At 43.1% G+C, this 25977-nt stretch overlaps 1 protein-coding gene across 5 annotated transcripts in view; it reads right to left on the bottom strand.

Moving 5' to 3' along the window:
* Positions 1-293: 293 nt before the first annotated feature.
* Positions 294-25977, bottom strand: part of Eip75B (Ecdysone-induced protein 75B) — a 119068-nt gene continuing 93384 nt past the window's right edge. For 3 of the 5 annotated variants that reach the window (XM_089260338.1, XM_018101436.3, XM_018101435.3), the window contains 3 exons: positions 19268-19412; positions 8039-8277; positions 294-3959 (listed from right to left, as the gene is read on the bottom strand). In XM_089260338.1, coding sequence (XP_089116464.1) covers positions 1440-3959; positions 8039-8277; positions 19268-19412 — 2904 coding nt within the window. In that variant the 3' untranslated portion in view covers positions 294-1439. Of the gene's footprint in view, positions 3960-8038; positions 8278-10295; positions 11273-19267; positions 19413-19848; positions 21737-25977 lie in introns of those variants that run through there. The other 2 variants (XM_018101434.3, XM_018101437.3) reach the window with 2 other exon arrangements.

The following is a 25977-nucleotide window of genomic DNA, read 5'->3' as shown; positions in this document are numbered from 1 at the left end:
TTAATCATAAGAATTATAATAATCATAATAGTACTGCATAATTTTAATAATAATAATAATAATAATTATAATTAATGTAATAGTTTTTTGCTACCGCAAGTGTATATTATACGTTTTTTTAAATAATATTTATATCATATTTTCTTCTTCATCATCATCATCTTTTTTTTGTATTTTTTTTGCAGAGTTTTTACCTTTTATTCAGCTGCTAAGTTTTTTTTTTTAAATTGTTTTTTTGACGCCAATTAAACATTGAATTGTTTAAGCATATATTTTCATATTTTAAATACGTGTTTTTTTTTTTGTAATTTTAATTGTAATTTTAATTTAACATTTAACTATGTACACAACAAATATTCTTTTAACGTTGGGTTTTTGCTGCTAAAACTCTTTAAGCATTTTTTTGTATTTCCACTTTTCATGTGTATTTGTTTTTTTGTATGTTTTTGTATTTAAGATTTACTTTTAAAATTAGAAAACAATAATCTTATACTTGTTTGCAATTCATAAAAACTGAATTTCAACTTAAATTTACTTTTGAATTTCTCTCTCTTTCGTTAACGGAGATCGCAAAAAAAAAGTTCACACCATTTTTTTGTTATTTTTCATTTCAAAATTTTGTTGGGGCAACAAAAATAAAATATATAAAAATTTTCAATCTGCAGTTTTTTCAAAAAACATTCTCAAAAAGCAAAAGTAGTTGAACGCTTTGCTTGCCTACATAATAATAGAATAATTATGATAATAATAATAATAATAGTTTAATTAAAATGTAAATATTAATTTTATGTACAGATTTGTATTACTTTTGCTTAAAATTAAAAAAACAATCGAAAGTTTATAAAAAAAAAAAAAAAAAACAAAAAGAAAATTTCTTAGCAAAGCAAAATGTGTGACAAATGAAATTGGAAAAGCGGAAACCTCTCGAGGAAAATACACATATTTGTTGTTGTTGTTGTTGTAGCTTTAACTGCTAAAAATATATATATACATACATGTGTGTATATATATATATATTGATTTAATACCTCGAGCTGCAGCTGCGCATTCAAATTCTGGTTTTGCTTTCTTCTGCTCTTTTCTCTCTTTTAATAATTAATAACTTTTAGTTTAAATATTTAAATTGCATGCATTTTGAATCTTTGTACACTCGCTCATTGTTTTTTTTTTCTTTTTTTTTTTTTTGCTTTTTGTTTTCAATTATGCTTTGTGAATTTTTGTTTAAAGTTAAAATAATTTAATTAAATTTGTAATTTTTCTTTTTGTTTTTCTTCTTTGCTTTTTGTATTAATATAATTTTCTTTTTAGCTGGCTTTCTATTTGGGTTTCTTACGCTTGCGCCCCTTTTTTTGGTGAGGAGGCGTGGCTGTCGCTGCTGCTACTGCTGCTGCCGCCTTAAGGAAATGTCGACCACGCCCCGCGCTTCAGTCTCTCTCTGCTTACGCCTCCAACATGACTTTGTGCACGGTTGCCAAGCCACCGCCGCTGCTGCTGCTGCCGTTGCTGCTGCTGGTGGGCGGTGTGCTGCTGGGCGTGGCCACAGTAACGACCGCACTGCTGGCCGCCGTCACGGTGACATCGGCGGACAGTGTTGGATAGCGCTGCACCGCATTGGCGGCAGCAACCAGCGCATGCAGCTTGCTCGGCGGCGGCGTCGGCGACTTCTTGGACAGATTCAACGGCTGGGCAGGATCGGCGATGTCCACCTGCAGCTCAATCAGCGGCGAGGCACGTGGCGGCGCACTCACAATGCAGCTGGAGGTGGCTGCCGCTGAGGTGGTGGTGGCATTGCCGTTGCTGCTGCTGCTGCTGGTGGAGTGCGGCGACTGGAAATACTGACAACTGTTGCTGCTGCCGTTGCTGCTGCTGCTGCTGCTGGCGCTGGAGGTGGAGCTGGATGAGGAGCTGGACGAGGAGCTGCTGCTGCTGCCATTGCTGTGCGGCGAGACGCTCTGCTGACGCTGCTGGCAGCTGGTGGTGGACCAGCGCAGCTGTTGCTGGTGCTGCAGCTGCAACTGCTGCTGCTGCTGCTGGCCAGCTGGGGGCGGGGAGCTGGTGGAGGGCGAGGGGCAATGGCTGCTCGGACTGCGTCCGCCCGTGGTGCTGCTGGCCGTCGCCGTCGCCGGCTCGCGCATCAAATAGTTCTGAATGATGTCCGAGCGCTTCATCTGCTCCGGCGTCATGCGCGGCTCGGCCATCAGAGACTTGGCCAAAACCGAGTGCGTGCTGGCCATCGATGAGCCCAGCTGCTGCTGCTGCTGCTGGTGCTGCTGTTGGCTGGGCGTGCCGCGTGTCAGATGCATGTGCAGCTGACTGCTCGCTGCAGCTGCGGCTGGCGGCGGCGGCGTCTGCACCACGCTGATGTGGGCGGCGGCGCCGTTGTGGGGCGAGGGTGTCGGTGTGGGCGTGGGCGTGGGACTCTGGCGCGGACTGTGCGCCGGCATGCTGGTGGAGCTGCTGGCATCCGCCTCGGCGGACTCGAACTCGCGATGGCGCAGAGCGCGGAACTTCTTGTGCGGCTTGTAGGCCTCGTCCATCAGGGAGTTGGTGTCGTAGAGCGGCGGCGCCTGGAGCACCCGCTTCAGCACTGGCATATCCTCGACAATCTGGCGCTTCAGGTTGGCGCTGCTCGACGGCTGCGGCGAGCGCACCGGCGACACGGAGACAACGCCGACGCCGACGCCGGCTGCGGCTGCGACTGCCTGCGCCGCATCGCTGCAGTCGAGCGCGTCGTCGACGCTGGAGCGCGGACTCGAACAGGAGCTGCTGCCGCCGGAGCTGACGGCCTTGCATTCGTTCTTCTCGTTGCCCGACTCGATGCCCGAGTCGGTGGGCGAGTCCAGCTTGCGGTAGCGCGTGGCGCCCGAGGTCAGGTGATGGTGCAGCTGCGGATGCTGTTGCTGGTGATGATTCACCTGCTGCTGATGGTTCACCTGTTGCTGCTGCTGCTGTGGCTGCTGGGCCTGTTGCGGGTGGCGCACAATGGGCGTGATTGTCAGGCCGTTCTGTGTGAGATGCGCATGGGAGCCAACGATGTCCATGTCCGCAGCGCCCGAGTCGCCGCTGGAGCCGGAGTTGGCGCGATTGCGCAGCGGACAGCCGCCGGAGAGTGTGGCGGCCAGCAGCGGTGCTGAGCTGGCCAACGAGGAGGAGGAGGAGGAGGCGCTGGATGCTGAGGAGGAGGATTGGGTTGGTGTGCTCTGCTGCTGCTGGAGTTGCGTGCTGCTGGGCGTGCCGTAATCCAGATCCGCTGATTCCGTGCTGGAGACCGAGCCCAAGGGGCTCTTGGCCGCCTCCACGTCCATGGCATCCCAGCTGCCGGCCGGGCTCTTGCTCGCTCCGTCTCCCTCTTCCATGCTCCACATCTGCTGACGCAGCAGCTCCTTGTGCTCGGTGCGAAAGACGACCAGCTTCTCGGTGTGCAGGGTGCTGAGGGTGCGCAGATCGGGCATGGTGTCGAGCAGCTTGGCCAGAAAGTCGGGCTGATCGGGCCGATTCTGGCTGACGATGCACTGCAGGCAGCCCTTCAGGCGGCTGTACATCTTCTCGATGAGCTCCAGATTGCGCAGACCCGGGCGATCCGGTGTGATCAGAACGATGGCGCAGAAGAGTCCGATCTCGGCATCTGTCAAATTCATCGAGTTCATGCGCTCCGCAAAGTTGAATGTGGAGTCCACCAGGAAGCGAGCGTTCGCTCCATTCTGGATGGCATCGCGACGCATCACCTGGCCATTGAGGCAAATGATCGAGTTGATCGACGAGTCGAACATGCAAATGAGACGCACGAACAGCGCATCGAACAGACCCGCCTTCAGCAGCGTGAATTTGTCGTCCTGGGTGAGCAGCTGGAAGCCGGGAATCATGCCCGCAAAGTCGATGACGCCGCGTATGACGTGCGCGAAACGCTGTGAGAACTCCTGCTCGGATTGCAGTTCAGGCGCGGGATTCAGTGGGCAAGCCTGCAAGGAAAGTAAAGAAAATGATTTACAGTTAGAGTATATTGAATATAAATGATGTATTTTATATTGCTTTACTAATTGCTGGGCATTCCAAATGGAAGATTATAAGTTGATTGATCTATTCCCATGATAATGTGTTAACATTCCAATTGGATATTGTTTGATTTCTGATTGGCTTTGCTTACATTGCAAATCTTGCATAAATTTCCTACAAATGTAATTTGTTTTGCATTCGACATTTATTATTATTCAAATTGGAATGGGTTAATAACTATTTACGTGCACATTTCGCTAGTGTTTACTGTTGTAGAGCTTGCCACACCTGCTGCCACTTAATTGCCCCAAGCATGTGGCAAACTGTTGCATTTCCCACAACAACGTCATCGGCATTCTATATGAGCGCTATTCACGCGAAGGTCACCGAACCGCCTCGCCACCAGAGCTCACCTCTGCCCATCTGCTATATGCCGTCTCCCTTCCACCCGCTGTAATCAATAATCATAACTATTAGTACTTCCGCACGCCTCCAACTCACACACACACACACACACATACACACTCACTCACTCACCCGACCCCTTCCAGCTAATACTGAGTCAACTGTCGTCAAACGGCACATTTCCTCATACGTACACGCTCTGGAAGCTTTTCCATTACAAAAGCTCTGTCGACGTCAGCGCGCGCTGCTGCTGCTGCTGCTGCTGCTGCTGCCGCTGCTTAGTTTTTAGTTTCTAGGGGCAGTTTTTTTTGCGCTCTCCCACTATCTGTCTCTCTCTCTCTCTAGCTTGCTTACTATGACAGTTCTATTCGTAGTTTTTTTCTCTCTGTTGCTTTGTGCTTTCGTCGCCTGTCGCTGACATTAGCACCAAGGTCGACGAACCAGAGTTCAAGGTTCCGGTTAGTTGTTATCGTTGTTTTTTTTTTTTTACCCTGCGCGTGTGCCGGTTGGGGGTTTAGATTGCCATTTGTGTGTTTGTGTGAGTGAGGGGAGGGCTTATATATATATCACTGATGCCGTTGTTTTGTCTATTGCAAACCCTGGTTCATGTTGTTTTGCCATTTGGCTTTCCGGGTTTTGAATTACATGCACGCGCCAGACAAACGCGAACGTGCCAAGCACAAAGCCCACCCAACCCCTTGCTAATAGCCTTTTGTTGCTCTTGATTCTTAATTTATAAATTATGTTTCATTTCATTGTGCATGCTTATATGTATGTATATACTACTACTACACGTCGAAGTCTTCTGATTAACCTTGAACATTTTTGCCGCCTCTCAAAATGCCGGCCCATCCATAGTTTGAGTCTTTTTTTCCTCTTCTCCCACACATGCATACATACGCACGCACAGACAGACGACCTCTCTCTCTCTCTCTCTCTCTCTCTCCCACAACCTCACTGTCTTCCACTGGCCTTCGTCAAGTGCAAGCAAAAGCAACAACAGTATGCCGGCTAACCGGCACAACAACAACGATACGAAATTTCTTCTCTATTTTCTGCACCTTTTAGCCGGCACGCTGACGCTGTCGTCGATGTCGACGTCAACTTTGACGTCGCCTTCGGCATGGGGATTCGTTGTCGTATCATTTTATAAAAATTGTATATTTTTCTGTATATTTGCGCAAAAGCGGAAATAGTTTTGCAAAATGTATAATAGCCTTGCCTATATATATGTATGTATATATGTATATATATACATATGTACATATGTGAATATTTCTGCTTTTCTTATGACTTGCCCCCCTTTTTGTTAGAATGCCCGTCATGCGTATCACAAGACCTTCAATTTAATTTTTTGGCTGCCAAAATAATTCCTCGAATTCTTGCAGTTGATAGAATCTCAAGTTTAATCAACAGCATACAAATTGCACTATAGCTGATATATGTATGTATGTATGTATACATTGTATAGGCCCTTACACCTTGCACTTGCTTCCGCCTTGTCTCAATAGAATTTCACGTCTGGCGCTTCCTTATAAGCATTTCAAAATAATAATAATAATAATAAACCACCTGACTGTATTTAAATGAACTGCGTCGTTTCGGTTGCCATCTCACTTCCACTCGCGCCGCCTCACCGCTCACTCACTCACTCTCGCTCGCACATTACAAATTGCTAATAATGCCTTTTGCTGTAATTGTTGCTGGCATTCGTTTTGCGTTCTCTCTTTGACGGCGCTTGTCGTAAAAGTGCCGTTAGTGTTGTTGTTGTTGTTGCTGTGACTTTTGTTTCTGGTCTAGCTTTTGCATTCGCTTCCTCATACTGATGACATTTACATTTACATTTACGAGTGTGCACGAGTGCCCCCTTCCACTACGCCCCTGCCCTGACTAATGCCTAGTTCTGTGCATATTTGTATAATTTTTATATATTATTATGTAAGTATTATTGCTTACTCATATACAAACATACGCAAGTAGTTCTATATATAATTCCCGTATCAACGACATACCAACATACATGCGCTAAAAGAAGAAGAAGAAAAAACGCTACACACACACACATGCACAACCATTTCATTCATCCAAGGTTAAAAAATAACTCGCCACAAGGTCGTCTCGCGACTCGCATGCGAGCATTCTAACCGTGTGCATGTATGTGTGTGTGTGTGTGTTTATTCTACGCTGCAGACATGTGCAAATTATTCTTTTGGCAGCGTCACTCGCTCTCTCGTGCTCACTTACTCTCTCACTCTCACACACAACTGATCACATTTGTGTTGTTCCCTTTGCATTTGTAAAAAGCTTTTACAATGCTTTTGCTTTTGTTGTTGCTGCCAGAGCCTTGCACTTGACTTTGACAATGGAAATACTTTGTTTACTATCGCTCGCCCGCTCTCTTATCGCTAACTCATTAACGCAACTGTCTGATTATCGGGCGAAAAAAAGAAAGGAAAGGAAGAAAGAGGAGAGAAATAGAAAGCAAGCAGCAGACGACGCACTGTTCTCCTTTGATTATTTTTGAATGCTTAATTCGCCTTTATTTAAACAGCCGCCACATGTGTCTAAATACTTTCGCCCCTTTTATGTTCGCCCTCTTGTTCGTTCTCACTTTGTGCCAACGCCTGTGTATTTATGCATGTGTGTATGTGTGTGTGTCTGTGTTTGTGCTATTCTGTTCCATTAATAATGACGCTACGGCTGACCTTGAGCTTTGGAAATGTATTTTTTATATATGTATATATATTGTCGGAACACGTTTCCCGCCTGGCTTAATGTGGGTTTCGTTTCGTTGTTGTTGGTTTCCTTATCGTTCAGTTCTGATAAGTCCAATAAGACCGCTCAGAGTGGCATATTGGAAATGTTAGTTTTGTATATTTTTCTATATGTTTATTATCCTTATGGAAACTTGAGCTATTTTTATGCGCACCCATTGCTGTCTGCGCATATCTTCTATCTATGTGCAATGACGTCAGTTGTAAATAGTTTTTTTTTTACCTACAAAATTCAAGTTGAGACGTTGACAGCATTTACAACCCATTTATCATTCTGTTTGTCAGTCGTCTGTCAGTCACTCTGACATTGACGGCTTTTGGCCAAAGTCAAGAAAGACAACAAAAAATTGGTTTTTAAGAACTTGACCCCAAAGCGCGCGGCGACGCTTCAATGCCCCGATCTATGGCTATGCGCGTTCTCGCTCTTGCTCTCTCATTCGTTCTCTCTCTCTATCTGTATCTGTATCTGTATCTGTATCTGTATCTCTTCCTCTCTTTGGCCCAGCCGGAGGTCTTATAGTGCGACAGACGCGGCTACGTGCGATGCTTTTGATTTCCTGGTTTAGAATCATGCAAACTGGTTCACCTTGGCGTATGAGTAACGCTCGAGCTGCTAGTTTGTTGTTATTGTTTATAGTATTATCATTATTGTTGTTCTGGTTGTTGTTGTTGTTGTTGCTGCTGATCTGTGCATGCCAATAAAAAATGTGCCCGGAAATGTGCTTTGACATTCGCCTACGTCAAAAAAAAAATACAAAAAAACCCTCAAGAGCTCAACTAAATGCCAATTGGATGCCAATTGGACTACTGCATCTTAGATTTAGGATTGCTTTGATTTTTGTTGTAGCTTTTCTGCTTTCACTTACCAGCAGGGTGGGCATGGAGTAGGAGGGGCAGTCTCTGGCGCGCTGTCGCATCGCCGAGACCTTCTCCTTGGTGAATTCGCACGTCTCCAGGTGGGCGCGCAGCACGGCGGCGAGTAGGCGTGGCTGATCATCCAGCTCGGTGGCCAGCGCACGCTGTTGACCGCGATTCTGTGTGCTCTGCTGCATGGCGGCCAAAATACGCGCCTTTTCGCGCTTCGGCACGCGACCAAAGCGAACAGCTGCAAAGTAGACAGAAGAAGAGTTGCAAAATTAACAATATATTCAGATGAGCATTTATGTATGTATATATTTATATATGTATGTATGTGTATGTGCTTATTTTGTTGTCTGTCCGTCTCACACTTCAGTGAGCAGGTGCAAGGCGCAGCTGTTGCCGCCGTTTGTCACGCAGGAAGTTCTTGTTGGTGTGTGCGTGTGCTCACTGTACAGGCACAGCTGTAATTTATGGACAGCCCTTCGAACTGGGTCATTGCCTGCTCTCAGCTGTCGTTCAACTCTTCTTTTTTTTTTTGCTCTGTTGCTGTTGTACTCGTTCTTCACGCTTGCTACACTTTCTCTTTTTTGTGTTTTTTTTTTTATAAATGTTTTTTGTATTTTTGTTTGTTTGTGGATTTTAATTTGCACTAACGAATTTGTATGTGGGTGAACTTTCACATTTCACCAGGCCAGAGCAAGACGGCAAACACGTTTCTGGTCACGTTTCACAGATCAACGGATCAGGCCTTAGGCCAAAGACTGGGCCAAAGCGACGTTGTCACAAGTTTGTAGGCGCTAATTGAGTGAAGTGTGTTACCAAAGAGGGGGGCTTGAATGCAGCTCGGTAAAGAGTCGCATGTGTGAGCTATACAAAAATATGCATTGGATTTGAAAGAGGAAAGTAGTTCATAGCAAGCTCAATTTTTAGACCTGCACTGTAAAACTGCTGCCTTGCCTTTACTGTATATCTGCTGCACTGACTTTTATCTCACTCTCTCCTGCACTCTACTTCATTACCCTAGCAAAAGCAGGCCTAATTTTATGGCCTCCACTGTAAAACTGCGACACTCCCTCCATCCCACTCTATCCTGCACTCTCCTGGACTTGTGCAAATTAAGCTTGCAACTGCTGCTCCATTTTTGTGTTCTCTCACTCTCCCGCACTCTCTCATCTTCGCTCTTACTGGAAAGTCAGCAATTCGCCTTAAAGCTAATCATTAATCAAACTAATTGAATGCTTTGTGCTGATTAGCAAACACATTTAGGCCTGTCATTTTTAGCCATTTGCTATTCATTTCTGGTAAAATAAATGCCTGGCCAACTTTTCAATGTCAATGCAATTTCTACAATTTCACTCAATTGCCACAAATAACTGGCACACTAAACAAAATCAGTAACAAAAGTGAAATAGCAACAGCAACAGAAACATCAAAAGCAACAACAAACAAAATCCAAACTGGGTGCTTGGCAGATTTTTCACTACTTTTTCCAGCAGCCGAGAAATCGCTTGACTGACTGAATGACCCAGTTGGCAGGCAGCGAAATTCAGGTCAAACGAAATGGAAAATGAACGCAGCTGCGGCTGCGCGTAGAAATTAGAGCGAGCGAACAGTAAGCAGCGCGCACGCCTGCGCCAATAGCAACAAACACGACGGCGACAGCGCAGCAGCAAAGCCTGCGCCAACTTTCGACGCTGCAAAGTTGGTCAAACATGAAGAGAGGCAATAGCAACAACAGCAACAGCAGCAGCAGCAGCAGCAGCAGCTTTCGTTGTTGCTTTTTAGAAAATAGCAAAAGTCGCACAAGTGGGCAGCGACGACTGCGTCGCTGCGTCGCTAAAGTTTCATTTCAAGTTTAAAGCTCTTCCGCGGCCGCACAAACCCAAAGCAACAACAACAGTCATTATTGTGTGCGTTTAAAAACGAGGTCAACACTTCAATGGCGCTTAAAGAGTTAGTTGTTGTTTGACAGCAGAAGCAGCAGCATATGAAACACAAAACAAACAAAATGTAAACAAAACGAAAAAGCAAATCAAAGTCAAACGCTTTTTTCTCTTTCTTCTTCTGCTGGTTTAGGCATGCATTCCGTTGCTGCTCAAATCTGCATTTCGAAGTAAAAGCTTTGATTGGAAATTGAAAGCGAATTTGTGTCATGTTGCGGCGAAATGATTTCAAGTTGATATTTTTCGAGTGTGAGCAGTATGAGTATGTGTGTGTGTTCATGTGAATCTCTGTCAAAGTATTAGAGTTGGCTCAACTTACGCGCATTGTGATAGTTCACGTTGCCTTTGAGTATGCCTTTTAATATAGGAAGTTCTTCGCCCATTGTTGTGCGAGTGTGTGTGAGTTTGTGTGTGTGAGAGTTATGTTTGGGATTTTGCTTTTTGATTTGTTTTGGTTATTCTCACTGAGAGATATGAGATTCTCTGTTTGGCTGCACACTGGGGCGCATTTAATTTCTACTTGGAATATTCATTAAAATTTCCTTTTGCTTTCTTTTGGCACGCACAATTTTTGGTTAAGTATTTTCCCTTTTCTTTTGCTTTTTGGGACAACAAATTTGTTGTTGAACTTTACTTTTACTTTACGTTTCTTTTCTATTTCAGGTACTCCACAGGTAATTGCAAAAATATTTCTGTTTTCTCGGTTTTGTAAAATTTTCTTTAAATATTTGCACTAATTCTTTTTTAAACATATATTTAAATTAAATTTTTTTTTTTTTGTATTTTTGCAGGAACTTTCTTTGCTTTTTAAACTTTTTGTAATAATAATTTTTGGAATTTATCTTTTGCTTAACTCTGCAGCAATTTTTGGGTATAACTTTTTGTTTTTATTTTAATTGTATTTTTATTTTGATTTAGATTTTGGTTTTTATGTTTTACCGCGTAATCCAAAAATGCGTTTCGGGTTCTGAGATTTGAGACAGGTCGACTTTTCTTCACATTAACAGACGAGTTAAATATATTTATATTTATATTTATATTTAGTTGTATATATATTTATGTAAATATATATTTCAATTGATTTTGTTGCAATTGTCAAACACAAACACACTTGAAATGTTGATTGAGTGTAGTTTTATTGAAATATTTCGCTAACATGACAAAACTCGACAAGGTCTCGAACGCGACTAACTGTAAAAAGCAAAGCACGTTACGAATATACCCAAAGGTAGCTGCGAGACTGAGACCGAGACTGAGTCGAGCCACAACAGAAACAGAAACGGCAAAGGCAACTGACAAAAAAGCCGCCACCGTCGCGACAGCAGAGCCAACGGCCAACAGCAGCAAAGAGAGCGAGAGCGAACGCGAGCACAACTCAGAGAGCGAACATACGCAAGAGCGAGCAAAGCTCACGGAGTGAGCAATTGGCAGGGGCCAACAAACCAGAAAAGAAACAACAGAGACAGCAACAACAACAGCTAAATAACTACGGCAAGCGTCAATAGGTGATAAGCAAATTAGTCATAGAAGCGAATTTACATGGCAATAATGAAATTTAGAATATACCCCAGCTAATTTATATTTAATATTCAATAAGAAAAACAAAACATGACAACAATAATAATAATAATAAATCTACTTATTTTCATTTGTCATCGTTTCATTTCACAATTTTAGCATTTTAATTAATTTAAGTCGCAGTTGGTGGCAAGTTCAACCACTGATAAGCTTCGGGCGTTGATAAGCTCTGCCTCTGCCACAAGCAAGCTCCGGCGAGCAGCGCTTTATCTTTATCTCAATATCTAACGACAACGAAAGTTCAATGCTCGTGGCGCCAAAAACAAAAAACAAATAACAAACCCAAGCATAGTAAAGAGCGCGGCTAAACTTTTGCTCCCTCTCTCTCTCTCTCTCTCTCTTTGTGTGTGTCTCTCTTATGGCGCATGCTCTTAAATGCACGCCGAGAGCTTTTCAACACACCGTGTTGAGTTTGCCAGCAAGTTAAGAGAGCGCAAAGCTTTGCAGAGAGCTTTTGTGCAATAAATACTAGTTTGGCGCCATGCAAGCGGGATCACGCATACGCCTAGTGGATGCAGCTTTGTGATGCATTTTTTTTATGCTCTCCTCATTCGCTTGACGAGACGTTAAAAATGCATTATTTTTGGTCATTAAACACTTGTTTTATATTTATGACTGGCCCCGTCTGGAAGCCCTCAGCTCTGCTTGTGAGGGTTGCGTGTGTGTGGGAGCGAGCGAGATGCACAGCAGCAACAAAACATTGAGTCACGTAGCCGCGCAAGTTGTTCGTTCGCTGAACTAATTTAAATTTGAAACAAATCAAATCTTTGTTTTATTGAGGTCAAATGCGAGAAGTGACTCAGAGTCGTCAGTGATTATTCAAATTGAATGCAAACTAATGCGACGGAAGCGAACAGCTTCCAATGTGTCAAAGCATTTCGCACGTTATAAACCACTTGAGCCGCAACAACAATGAGAGCAACAATAAGAGGAAGAAGGAGTCATAAGTTAAACAACAAAAACAATGAGCGACGCGACGGTCATTGAACTGAAGCCACAAAATGAGGCCAAAAAAACAAACAAACAATGACGACAACCGAAAGCCACACAAACAGGCAACAACAAAAGAAAAGAAACAAAATGTATATAAGAAAAAATTTAATAATATGAGCGAATCGAAGCGACGCGTCGCTTGTTGTTGTTGCTGCTGTTGCTGTTGCCTGAACGTCATTGCCTCATTTCAGCCAGCCACGAAAGTAAAAGTGAAAGTTACTTTTTTCGGGGTAGAAATTTCGACGTGTTTTGTAGCAGCCAAAAGCGAAATTGAGCAACTTGTTCGTTTAGGCCTATCAAACTGAACTGAAATTGTGTAAGCGACACAAGCGACAGAAGAGACACAAGAAAGCAAACTGGAATATGCCAGCAATATGCTGGGAATCGAATAAGTATAAACGAGATATAAAATATAGATATAGTTATGTGCAATAAGATATTTAAAAATTGGTATATAAGTTTATAAAAATAAGGAAATTAATATAAATGTTTTTCAATGCGCTTCAATTTTGAATACATAAATATTTTTATTTAAAATTGTTTCAAATGCAATTTGTAAATTTTGATATATTAGAAAAGTAGGTTTTCTATAAAAATTAAATACAATTTAATTTGATTTCAATTTTTATGAATTTTTTTTTTCTAGTTTTATTTTATTTTTATAAAAAATTTATGAAATATATTTTTTATTACATATATATTTTTATAATAAATTTTTTTTTTTTTTTTTTAATATTTGAAATATTTATAAATTTTTTTTTTAATACATAATTTTTTTAAATTTAATAAACAAAGAAATGTATTTATTTTTATATTTTATGGACAGTTTTAAAATCTTCATAATCAACAAAAGCAGTTTACAGTTCCATAATTGTTCACAGCATTATATATGTATATTTATATACATACATATACATATATATCCATATGTATATATTCGACAATTAAAAGCCAATTAACAGCTTTGCAGCGAACGCAACCTAAAATTCACTTTCACTTGCTCCAAAAGACTCGAGAGTTTGGCTTCAACCTCAATTTCAAGCGCGACAGTCCCCCCTGCCCCTCCCCCTTCCTACTGCGCTGCCCATCGCTATGCGGGTGCTTTCTCTAATGAAAAATTGAATAGCAATTGTTAGCATTGTCATTATCATTGTGATTACCATTGTTATTACCATTGTGATCAGCAGCCACTTCCCGTTTTACGCCGCGGCGCTAATTGCCAAGCCAAAGTTGAAGAGTTGAGGAGAAGCAACAACAAAAGCAACGTTGTTTATGTTTGCTTTTGATTCGCTTTTATGAGGCAAAGCGTAAAGTTCAATGCACCAGAGGCGAAGAGTCGAGAAGCATGTGTGGCATGCGGCATGGAGACATGGAGACATGGAGCAGGAGGCCTACTTTCTGGCTAGTTTTGGGTGATTCACGGCTTTACGTAAATATCAAATAAGCGACACAGTTGTTGTTGTTGTTGTTGCGTAAGTTGTTTACAAAATGAGCCCAAAAAGTAAAAAAGTGAAAGAGCGAAAGAGATGGCACAAAAACGAGCAACAACAAAATGAAGACAAAATAAATTTTTTTGGCTTTCCTGAAACTTCCAGCGACAAAGAAAGCAAAGATCGGTGAAAGATTTACATGCATACACACATGAACACACATATATATAAATACATGTTTTTAGTTAATTTTGTGGGTCAGGCAACTGCACAGATGCTGCGAGGAGGTCACTAAAGCAGACAGCGAAGGCAACGCTCAATAACAAATCGCGTTCAATGGGGGAGACCCTGTGCCATATTACAAATAATAATTATAAAAAAAAGGTCAGGCACATAAATAAATGACATGCGCTCAACACACACACACACACACATATTGACATATTTACATACATTCAAAAAAGTCAAACAAAAGAAGTGATTTTTCGTACAACGCGTCGGCTACGCAATGTGTGCTTGGCATCAATATTGAGAGGGTGGGGGTTGTAGTAGTAAATCCTTTATTTGCGCACGCATCAAGGGAATTTCAGTTTTGTTTTCGCATTCATAATTATTTTCAAATAAAATGCGCGCCAAGGCAACTGCCAATCGCAATTGCAATTGCAAATGCAATGCGAGCGCCTCAGCTGTGCTGTGCTGTGCTGCGCTGCGCTGCGACTGAGGCGAATGACCGTGCCTGACCCAAATAAAAGTCGCTGCACTCGCGCCAACAAAGGCGACAAATGCCTGCTCGCTCGCTCGCTCGCTCACTCACACAGACGCATTCGCACTCGTTCGCTCAGTCGCTGCAAAAACAAAAATTGCAGCATGAAAAAAAAAAGCGCAGCGCGCACTCAAAATGAGGCCGAGTGCAATGAACAGCATTCAGCGCGCGCACACACACCAGCACATGAGAGAGCGTAAAATTGAGAGCGAGAGAGCAAGCGACCAAGAGAGCGACTGCCAGCTGAGCCTATGCAAATGCTGCTGTTGCTGCGCTGCTGCTGCAGTCGAACAAGTTGCGACGCTGATGTTGCAATGCGAAACCTTCGAGAAATTTTACAAGAGTCGTTGAACTCGCGCCATGTGTCGGTCGTTTAACTGTGCCCCAAAACGGCAGCGACGCCGGCGTCACAGCCATTGCAGCAATGTTGGCTGTGGCTCGGCTCGGCTCGGCTCCACTTGAAGCTTGAAACTAGTTTGACGTCGACGTCGAGGCATTGAAAAAGCGAAAGTACATTTTTCTGCTGCCCGTCGCTTGCTGTGTGTGTGTGTGTGTGTTCGTGTTTGTGGCTGCTGTTCGTGTTTGACGTTCGTTTGTACGTTTGTGCGCGAGGTAAATGAACCTTTTGAAGGTTCAACTTGCGTAGTAGGCGACGCCAACGTCGCTGCCGCCGTCGACGCCAGCGCTGGCTGGTGTAAAACAAGTTTGTTACGTTTCGTTCGGGCTGTCGCTGCTTTTGACGGCTTTGTTTTGCGCTCTTTCCTTTGCAATTTCACCGTTAAGCCAAACAACAAATACAACACAAATTTGTAAGGCAGGTGAAGCGCGCACAGCTTTATGTAACACTGGCAGAGTGAAGCAGAGACAGAGAGAGAGAGAGAGAGATGGGGATAGCAAACTTGTCGCAGCTCAGTTTTGTTTTTGTGCTGTTGATGATGCGTGTCACGCGTACAAAAAAAATGATTTCACTGATGACAAGAGACAAAAAAGTAAACTCAATTGTATAATAAGCCAAGTGCTCGATCTGTTATGCATTAACTTTTCAATAGCGCAACGTTTGGCTAACCTTCCACTCAGCCACACACCTTAGAAGCCCCCACAGCTAATTCACGTTACAATGCATTTAGCATTGCATTGAGCTCACGAGGCTCGCCCACATGTATTTATTTGTATTTGTATTTGTATTGGTTGCAGTCACCAAACGACATTATCAACGACCTCATTATCATCATGAGCTAGTTGTACTTGAAGCTTTGACCCACGCCCAGCATTAACGCCTACAGTGCCAGCTCAATGCTACGAAACAATCCTACAGCTCACAGCCAGCTCAATGATATGAAACTTCAATTCAATCCATTCGCAATTCGCCCCCTGGGGCAAGACATTTTTATTGTCATATTGTTCATTTCGTGTGGTAGCCTCCAATATTATTTTAGTCAACACCTCGTCTGCGTGTGTGTGTGTGTGTGTATGTGTGTGTGTAGCACTGGCATTTTAATGTATTTGTAATTGACCTGAATAAAGTTCAAAACACTCGCCGCAGCAGCAACGATGACGGCAAGGCGAAATCTACATGCAAGCTGTGTCTGTATGTGTGTGTGTGTCTGTGTGTGTCCATGTGTGTAGCCTCAAAATATAATGATTGCGACAACAACAAAAACGTCACTGCTTGTACATGCGCTCACACACACAGACACACATGCATTCGCTCATATGTAACTATAAAAAACAACAACAAAAATCTAAAATAAATAAAGTTGTGACTTCGATAATTGACAATTGTCTGATAAGTTTATTTTTCTTATATTTTTTTTGTTCATGTGTGCGCAACTACAAAGCTAATTGACAGCCATACACACACACATACACATGCCGTTGGTCATATGCATATGTATGTATGTATAGATATTCCACTCTAACACATTCTAGTTCAAGAGAGCATTCAGCATAATCATAACTGTATCGTAGCTGCGCTCGCTCTTACATATGCTGAATCTTGAGCCTTTCAATTCGATTAGCCTCGCGCTGATTTGAGTTCATTTTAATTGAACGCCACATGAAAACTAATAAAATAAAGTGTTAAAAAAAAAAATAAAATGCAAAAAGCTGCAAATAAATACATGTCTATGCCTGTTCCGCGACAACTACAAATTTAAACAATTCACAAAAAAATAAATAAAGCAAATGCAAAATGAACGCATAAAATGAGTGAAAAAAGCATGTTTACTATCAATCGTACTTGCACACAAACACGTACGCACACACACACTCAGGCACCTTCACTGTTGCTGCTGCTGCTGCTGCTGCGTCGCTGCTTTAGGTGACCCAGTTTCGTCGGTCAATGAACTGAGCGCTGCTGTCGAGGCTGAATGTTTTTGTGGGGGAGCGAGAGAGAGCGAGAGTAAGAGAGGGCGCTCGCGGGCTGAGGCTTTCGCCTGGTTCGTGTTTGTTGTTTGTTGCTTTTTTTCTGTGTGTATTTTTTTGAGGGGCGCTCTATCCACGGGAGAGTGTCTGTCTGTGTCTGTGTTTGGGTTTGTATGTGTGTGTGTATGTGTGTGTGTGCGCTAAATTTCGGTTTCGTTTTCATTTTGACGGCGCGTCTTGCGTTTATTTTCGTATCTTTGCAATAGGCAAACATAAACAAAATGGCGCCTAATAATATTACTACACACGAAAAAGAAATTATGAAAGCCGCAAAAGAAAGTGTTTCGAAACGGTCAAACGACCAAGTGAAAGTCTTGCATATTATGCACTCGGCGGCATAATGGAGATTCCAGAAATATTCATACATAATCAACATAATATGACCAATTTCTAGGTCAGTTTGGTGGTTTAACAAAAGTAACTGTAAATATTTCGACAACAGCCCCCATGTGTGTGTAAGTGTGTGTCAGTGTACAAATTTAATTTTCCTTGAAAGATAAGGCAAGCGAGGGCAGCGCTGTCGACAGCAACGCCAACGCCAACGTCAGCGGCGACTGCGCTTAAATAGCACACGGTCATTTTTATTATAAACAATTCGAATTTTTGTTTTTGTTCGTTTGCTGTTGCCGAGTTTGAGTTCGCTGCTGTTTATTTTGATGGCGGTCGTATTTTAGTTTTAGTAGTTTTTTCGTTTTTTATTGGGATTTTTGGCATTAGTGCTGTGTAGAACTAGTTCAAGGATTTGCCAATTTCTAAATAGTAATTTAGCCAATGCCTTGGCGAGACAGTGATTAATTTGTTAATATGCATACATATTTTATTGCTAATTTACTCGTTTATCTAACGTTATGTAACTTTCGTTTATTTCATTTACCCAGCACGCGTCCCATCACAAAAAAAAAAATGAAGAAGAAACGAAAAGAAAACAAACTGTAATCCATCAATTACAGCATACACATGTTCAAGTAGCATTACAACAACAACAGCTACTACAACATTATTATTAAGCACAGGCTGCGACTGCGTGCTGCCTACAAAACAGCCGCAGCGAAGACTTAACAGCTCTCTCGCTATCTCTTTCTCTGTCTATCCAACAGGCGCGCATGCAGCAGCATGAACCACTTTCGTTTTCGACAGCAACATGGCCGCCATGATAGAAAGAAGAGGAAGAAGAGCCCAAAAGTCAATGAACGTTGCGCGCTCGTGTAAGTTGTTGTTTTTGCTTCGCTCGTTTTGTATTTTATTTTGTTTTCTGTTGTTGTTTTTTTTTTATATATGCTTTCATAATCGATATGAACGTCGCAGCATTTCCTGTACAATTTTTCCGGGCTTGCTCTCAATTTAAACAAATTATTACAAAATTTAATAAAAAGCAAATGCTTGCAAGCGTAACAGCATGAGGAATTGTGAAAGAGTGCAAGAGAAAGATTCAGATTGCCTGCTGGAGAGAATGGGGGAGCGAGCGATAGAAAAGAGGAAGAGAGAGCGAGAGAGAGAGGCATGCGTAGGCATGGCCTCGCTTGCCTTTATGAATTTAGGTTAAGTGCGTTCATTCAACTTTTAACATAATTTCGAAATGGCGCACAGTTGCTGTTGCCGCTGCTCCCATTTATCATGCGGGTGTTGGAAATTTGTTTAAACAAAATTTACATAAATGTAGTTTGCCTTTGTATGCGAGTGTGTGTGAGTGTGTTTTGTTGCTTTTTTCAGGGCAGGCAGCTAACAACTTTTACTTTGCCGTGAAATCGCGCGCGCTATACAAATGTTGCAATACACATACATACATACATGCATACATACATTCACACACTCATTCACTCATGCACACACACCCAGCCAGCCAACCAGCTGAAATTTCGTTCATGGCTGGTCAATGAACTCAATGATAGTCGTCGGCTGTCGTTCGTTAAGTTTCGTTATGTGTTCGGTTTTTAGCCTAATGATTGTTGTTGCTGCTGCTGTATTTTGTTTTTGTTTTTCTTTTTCTATTTTTATTGTATTTGAGCTTGACTCTCTGCAGTGAGTATTGAGTGTGTGTTCGTGTGTGTGTCTGTGTGTGTAAGTGATTTAGGACTAGAGGAGTGTAAAAGCTTGTGTACTCACCATCACGGCTCATGCCAACGGCAATGCATTTTTTCAGGCGACAATATTGACAGCGATTGCGATTGATACGCAAAATGCTGCACTGCTGATTCTTGGTGCATGGGCGATATTGGATCTTTTGCTGTATCGAGCGACGGAAGAAGCCCTGGAATTAAATAAATTGAAGGAATACATACATTAATGATTTATAAGACATAAGTAAAAAATAATTTTAAATAAATTGTAAATTTAATAATCGAAATTTAGAAAAAGATTTAAAGTTTTATGATATGAAATTTATGATTATATGAGTATATTTATAAGAAAAAAATCGAATAAAAACTATATTTTAAAATATATTTTAAATTTCAAGTGAAAATATATATTAAATCAGTTTTAAATGGTGATGGTACATATTTTAATATTATTTACAGATAAATATATTTTATATATAGAGATATATAATAAAATTTTTCATGCTAGCTGTTCATATCAATAAAAATAGAAATCAGGTCACTAAAAGTTAATATATTATTCTAAATTCCGTATCATCGTCTATTCTAACTAAAATCTATATCTAATTAGACTCATTTGCCACCTACATCAGCATTGCTGTCGTCCTCAATTGCTGTCGTCGCTTTGGCGGCAGCTGTGTTGCTGTTGTTGTTGTTGTTGCTGCTGCTGCTGTTGCTTAAAGCTGTGTCCAGCTTCTCGTCAAACTTTTGACACAAATAGTTGAGCTGCGACGCCTCCAGGCGCTGATGATGCTGTTCGCACAGCTCATCGTCACAGCCCGAGTCCTGGGCATCCATATCCTCGATCAGCTGCTTGTGTTGCTGCTGCAGCTCCTCGTCACTGCTGCTGTTGCATGTGCAACAATTGCCAATGCCATTTGTCAGCGACTGCGTGCTCGAGTTGCTCAGCAGCGAGCAATTGCTGTCGGAGCTGTCACGTCGCTGTTGCTGCTGCATCAATTGCTGTTGCTGTTGCTGCTGATGTTGTTGCTGCTGCTGTTGTTGCTGCTGCTGATGAGTTTGTTGCATCAACAAATTGGCGATTTCTTTGTGTGTTTGCGCGGAGAAAGGACTATCACAATGCAGTTGATTGAGCTTGTTGCTGGTGGGTTTTGTTGCTGATGCTGCTGCTGCTGATGTTGCTGTTGCAGCTGCTGCTGTTGTTGCTGCAGCCAGTGTGGTTTGCTCCAATTCACGCTGCTTCAGTTCCCGCGCATAGCGTATTTTCTTCCACGGACATTGATATTGCTCATAGTCGGCGGCAGCAACTGTTGCCGTTGGACTATTGACAACATTGGCCTTGGGCGGCAATTCATCGTCGCTGTTCGCACAGTCCTCATCGATGCCCGATTCGCTGTCATTTTTGGCGCTGAGATCGGCGCATGGCTTTGGTGTTGCTGCTGTTACAGTGGCTGTTGCTGTTGCTGTTGCAGCTGGCTGTTGTAGCAGCAATACAATTTGCTGCTGCTGCTGACTAATACTATTTGTTGTGGTTGCTGTTGTCTGGTTGGTGGTTGTCTTTACTAGTGTTGCAGGTGTTTGTTGTTGCTGTTGTTGTTGTTGTTGTATTTGCTCTTCGTTTTTCAGTCTTTTGCGTTGCTGTTGCAGTTGTTGTTGCTGTTGTTGCAGGTAAACAATTTGCCTAGGCTGCGGCTGCTGCTGCTGTTGTTGTTGCTTGCTCAGCGGCCCTGATTCCAGCAGCTTGACCAGCGCCGAGTGTTGCTGCTTCAGCTGGCTTTTGATTTGTTGCTGCTGTTGCTGCTGCTGCTGCTGCTGCGGTTGATGTTGCTGCGGTGCACTGACAATGTGCACATTGTTGTTGCCGGCTGTCAGCAGCACAATTGTTGTGCCGTGTTGCTGCTGCTGTTGTGGCAACTGTTGCAGCTGCTGTTGCAGTTGCTGCTGCTGATGCTGTTGCTGCTGCTGCTGTTGCTCCATTGCACAAACCATTTTGTATTAAACTTTAAACTTTTTGGTACCACAATGACACTTGAACTTCTCTCTCTTGCTCTCTAGCTCTCTCCTTCGATCTAGACTGCTGTTGATTTTGCTCTACAATTTGCAAATAAGGAACATTGCGTTTGCTTTCGCGTTTTGCTTTGATTTCAATTTGAAACTCAATTTTCATTCACTACACCAACGATTTGAGCGCCAAAAACTTTTGATTGCGCTTTTCGGAAGTCTTGATGATCTCTCTCTCCCTCTCTCTTTCTCTTTTGCTTTCTCTCGCTCTCTCTGGCTTGATCTCTTTGTATTCGGTTTCACAGCACTGGCACCAATAAAAATAATAATGATACTATATGATTGATATATGATTATTAAAACTATTTGTAACGTTGTTCTAGTTGCTCTTATTTTGCCGTTTTATTTAGTTTTCAGTTTATTTTCATCTTTCTATTTAGTTTATTCTCTTTCGCGCGCTTTTCATGCTCTGCACAACCGCTGCTAACGACGAGCAATTTGCGAATGAAAGCAGCGCCAGCAACGCCAACAACTCATGCCTGTTCGCTGTGCTTCGGCTCCAACTTCGGCAAACGACAAATCGTCAGCTCATGCTCTCGGCTCGTTTGCTCTCTCGTTTACTAGCTGCGCTGCCGCTGCTGCTGCTGCTGCCAACCTCGCGCCACATATTGTTTTTGTTTTTGTGCACTAACTGAGGACATTCACTCCAACGTCGACGTCGACGCGAGCAGCTAACAATAGACGCCACTGGCGCTGCTGCTGTTGCTGCTGTTGCTGTTGCTGTTGCTGTTGGTGGGGGCGCTTTATGTTGCTTGTTTTTTGTATTGTAAACAATTCTTGGAACACCTACGCGACGCAGATTTTGTAGGTAGCTTCTGCTACTGCCACCTGACTGATCAGCTTTGTTTGATAACAGCAGCAACAACAATGCCAACACACAAACACAAACACACATGCATATAAGCTTAGAACATTTGTTTCGTGTGCGCGTGTGTGTGCTTATTTTGAAACATGAGTGACAAATAAGATTAATTGATATCGAGTGGGCGGGGCATATTGATATGGGGGCGGGAACAGCGCTATCAACCAATATGACAGGCATAAGAGGATCGAAGATCTGGAACGGCTCTCAAACTATTTTCGGGTTGGTAGATTTATAAAAAAAAAAGTATTCTAGGGAAGTTTCCAGAAACTGTCAAGTGTGTGTGTGTGTGTGTGTGTGTGTGTGTGTGTGTGTATCAGTGTAGGGGGGATTATAATTGCCCAACTCGTAGCTATTAATCATATGGCTTTAGTGACAAACGCACTAAAAAGTGTTGCCCCAATTATGGGCAGAGAGAATACTTGATTACTTAACACTCCAGCTCAGTCCCGAAATGCACTCAACTCATTTCACGAACTACTAAATTTAACGCCTCGTTATTAATAATATTAAATAATATTTTGGCGGTGCGCTCTTTCTTTCTTTCTTTCTTATGTGTTTTTTTGTTATTTATTTCATTTCTTTTTTGAGGCCACAGAAAACGTAAGAGACAACACACACACAATAGCAACGACACATGCTGGAAGGCTACGTAACCAAAAAGCCCCGAACGCCGCGACGTCGACGACGACGTCAACATAATACGACGACGTCAGCAGAGGTTGGCTGACTGGCAGTTCAGTTCAACGAACCCCGCCATTGTCGTGACCCACTTTTCGGTCAAATACCTCCAAATGTGGAGCTGCTCAGCGCTGAACGAATGAGCGAGCGACCGAATAGCCGAATGGCCACACGAGCTAACGAGCGACCGACCGACCGACCGAGTGAGCGAGCAGACGAACAAATCGACTCTTCGTTCGTGCATTGCTGCTCTCAATTGCTCAGCGTTTCGCTCGCTCAGTGCATTCGCATGCAAATTTGTTGTTGTCGATGGTCGTCGCTGCTGCAGCTACTGCTACTTCTGCTGCAGTTTGCAAGCCATTGCTTTAACTTTTTGGTTTGGAGTTCATTTGAGCTGGCGGTCGGTCAACGACACAGAAACCTCAGGCGGACGACGGCATGTTTGTGGGCCTGGCCTCAAAGGGGCGGGCCAGCAGGGGCTGGGGCAACGGCCATTTCAATACGGCGACTCTATGGCTGAAATGCGTTCAAGGAAATCTTTGGCAATGCAGCATATTCGAGCGGTTTGGGATAGGCCCGGAAAATTGCATCAGCTAGCATTTGGCGATACATGCTCAAGCTGCAGTCCGTAGTCCGTAGTCGCAGCATTATATAATTAACAACAATAAATTCAAAGCAATTAAGCAAAAAGAAAAGCCAAAACATAGCTCAAGCCTCGCTCGAGCTGTGAGCGCGAGTTCATTGCACTCAGCAGCGACAATTTGCACTCATTTCAATGCCTCACGGCCCCCGCAAATGAACTGCGAGCAGAGCAGAGTCGGGCTTACGTTTTGCACGCAGCGAAGAACCGAAGAACTTTCGGGAACAGCTGTGCCCGTTTCAGCCGCTCTCTCGTTCCCGCTCTCACTACGTGTGTGTGTGTGAGAGTTTGTGTGTTGGTCTATCACCTGCACGACGAGCTTGCAATGCGGCGCTCTCTCGCTTTTGCTCTCTTGGTCTGGCTGCCAAATGTGAATGAACTCTGCTGGCAGCTGCAATGCGAATAACAAGTTTCAAAGGAAAGTGAGAGCATTTCACGTTACACACACACACACATATTCGTCTAGCTACCAGTGTATGTGTGTATGTGTGTGAGTGTGTATGTTTTCGTGTATGTTAGGCAATGAGCGCTTAAGCAGTGAAGCGTTTTCCCCCTTTAGCATGATGATGATGATTCGACATCGTCATTGTCCAAACCATAGGCAATATGGCAAGCATTATAATTCACTATTTGTTTAATTGTTTTGTTTGTTTTTTTGGCTCGCGATCAGTCGCAGCTCTTTTTAAATGTACATCGAAAAGTCATGAATGAATAGTTCCCTATATCTATAGACTACCTGTTGCCGTTCCGTTGCTGGCTGTGCACGATCGATCAGTGGGCCACAACTGACCACTTGACCCGCATCCAATATGGGCTGCTACTTGAAGCTCACTTTACGGGCTACTGTCAGATCGGATCTTGACATCAATAGAATAAACACAGAGAATTTAGTTAGCTCAAGAGCATTGGAATTTCTAAACGATCTTCATATGCCAACAGGATCTGCTGTTGTTCATTTCACATTCATTCCATACTCATTTCATTTTAAATTGATTTCATATTCATTTCTTCTCTCTCTCTCTTAAGCTTCAGGACCAGTTGCTGTTCATTCCCTATTCATTCCATATTCATAATACATAAATTTCTAATCTCTTTCTGTCTCTGTCACTCATTCAGCGTAGCACACCCTCGCCAAGCTTTGATTGCACGCTCTCCTAAGCTTCACTCAATTATAACTGTCTTTTTTCGAATTCTCTTTTGGGCTCGTCCCATGCGTAAGCAATTAGCACGTGCCTAACTGCCCCATCTGCCCATCCTATCCGGAACTTTATGGCGCTTTACTGTTCAGTCGACGAGGTTCGTCAGGTTCTGCGGCTTGGCTAGAATTTGGAATTGGTAATTGGTAAAGCCATTGCTTACCTTTGGCTCATATTTCATGGCCCATTGCTGGGACCCGGCCGAGTCATTAGGCCAGCAATTAGTTGACGAAAATATACTATGTACAATAAATAAATGATGTTCAAATTACGAGTCGAGTCGAGTCGAGCAGCGCCTGCTGCTGGCGCATTTTTGGGTCAAAGTTCAATGCCCTGTGCGCGCATACCTCGCAAGGATATTCTTCGTTAGCAGTGAGAGGCACTCGCTCTCGCCCTCCTCCTCCTCCGCTCCCACAACGCTTCATCACTCGTAGTCGTAGTAAAAAGGAACACGAGGTCAACCGCACGTACGCAACGCAAGCAGCTAGGCAGCCAGCCAGCCAGCCAGCCAGGCAGAAACGAGAGCGGAAGGGGTAGCCACATGACTGCCCCACCCACCCACAAAGTGTTTCCCTTTGGCCTCGCGCCTATTGACGTCACTTTTGCAGTCGCTGCGCTGGCTGCGTTGTGTTGTGTTGTGCTGCGCTGCGCTGACGCTGAGTTCGTTCAACTCGTTGCCTCATGGTCGCCTGCATTCGAGTAGTTGTTGCGGTTGGACTAAGGGTTGGGGTTGGGGTTGGGGTTGGGGCTGCAGCTTGGGGCTTGAGGGTTGAGGGTTGGCACAGGAAATGCCATTATGGAAAGGCAATGTGAAATCAACCGATTTGATATTAATCACCTACCCGTGCTCAATAGTTAATCAATATATTAGTAATTGAGGGCAATAATTTATAACTTATTTACTTTAGCCAGAGCCAAAAGCTTTGATTTGTTCGATGAACTTTGGCAATAATTACTGGACTTATCAGCGAGATTCCACGAAACGAAAATGACAAATTTTTTAAGCATAATGCTGAAGCATAAATAAAAGAAAAACAATAAAACATATTGAACTCTGTTTGGGCCGAGCGGAAATACCTTTCACATTTCTCACCAGCCAAGCGCTGCGAAGGGCAACCAAAAACGAATAAGAAGAAACAAATGGAGAGAAGAGACAAATTATCCTGCCAGGGACAGCATCTGAGCGCCCAAAATACACCACAGCCAAAGCAACAACAGCAACAACAACTACAGCAAGAGCCAAGGAGACCAACGATTGAGGACATTGCACCGCAATAACCTTAAAGAAGCAGCACAGGCTGAATCACAGTCAGAGA

This window comes from Drosophila navojoa, chromosome 4, assembly GCF_054131105.1.
Source record: "Drosophila navojoa isolate 15081-1374.11 chromosome 4, UAZ_NAV_1.0, whole genome shotgun sequence".
NCBI classification, from domain to species: domain Eukaryota; kingdom Metazoa; phylum Arthropoda; class Insecta; order Diptera; family Drosophilidae; genus Drosophila; species Drosophila navojoa.
Note: the sequence above shows the minus strand (reverse complement) of the source record. Positions and strands in the feature narration are given on the sequence as shown.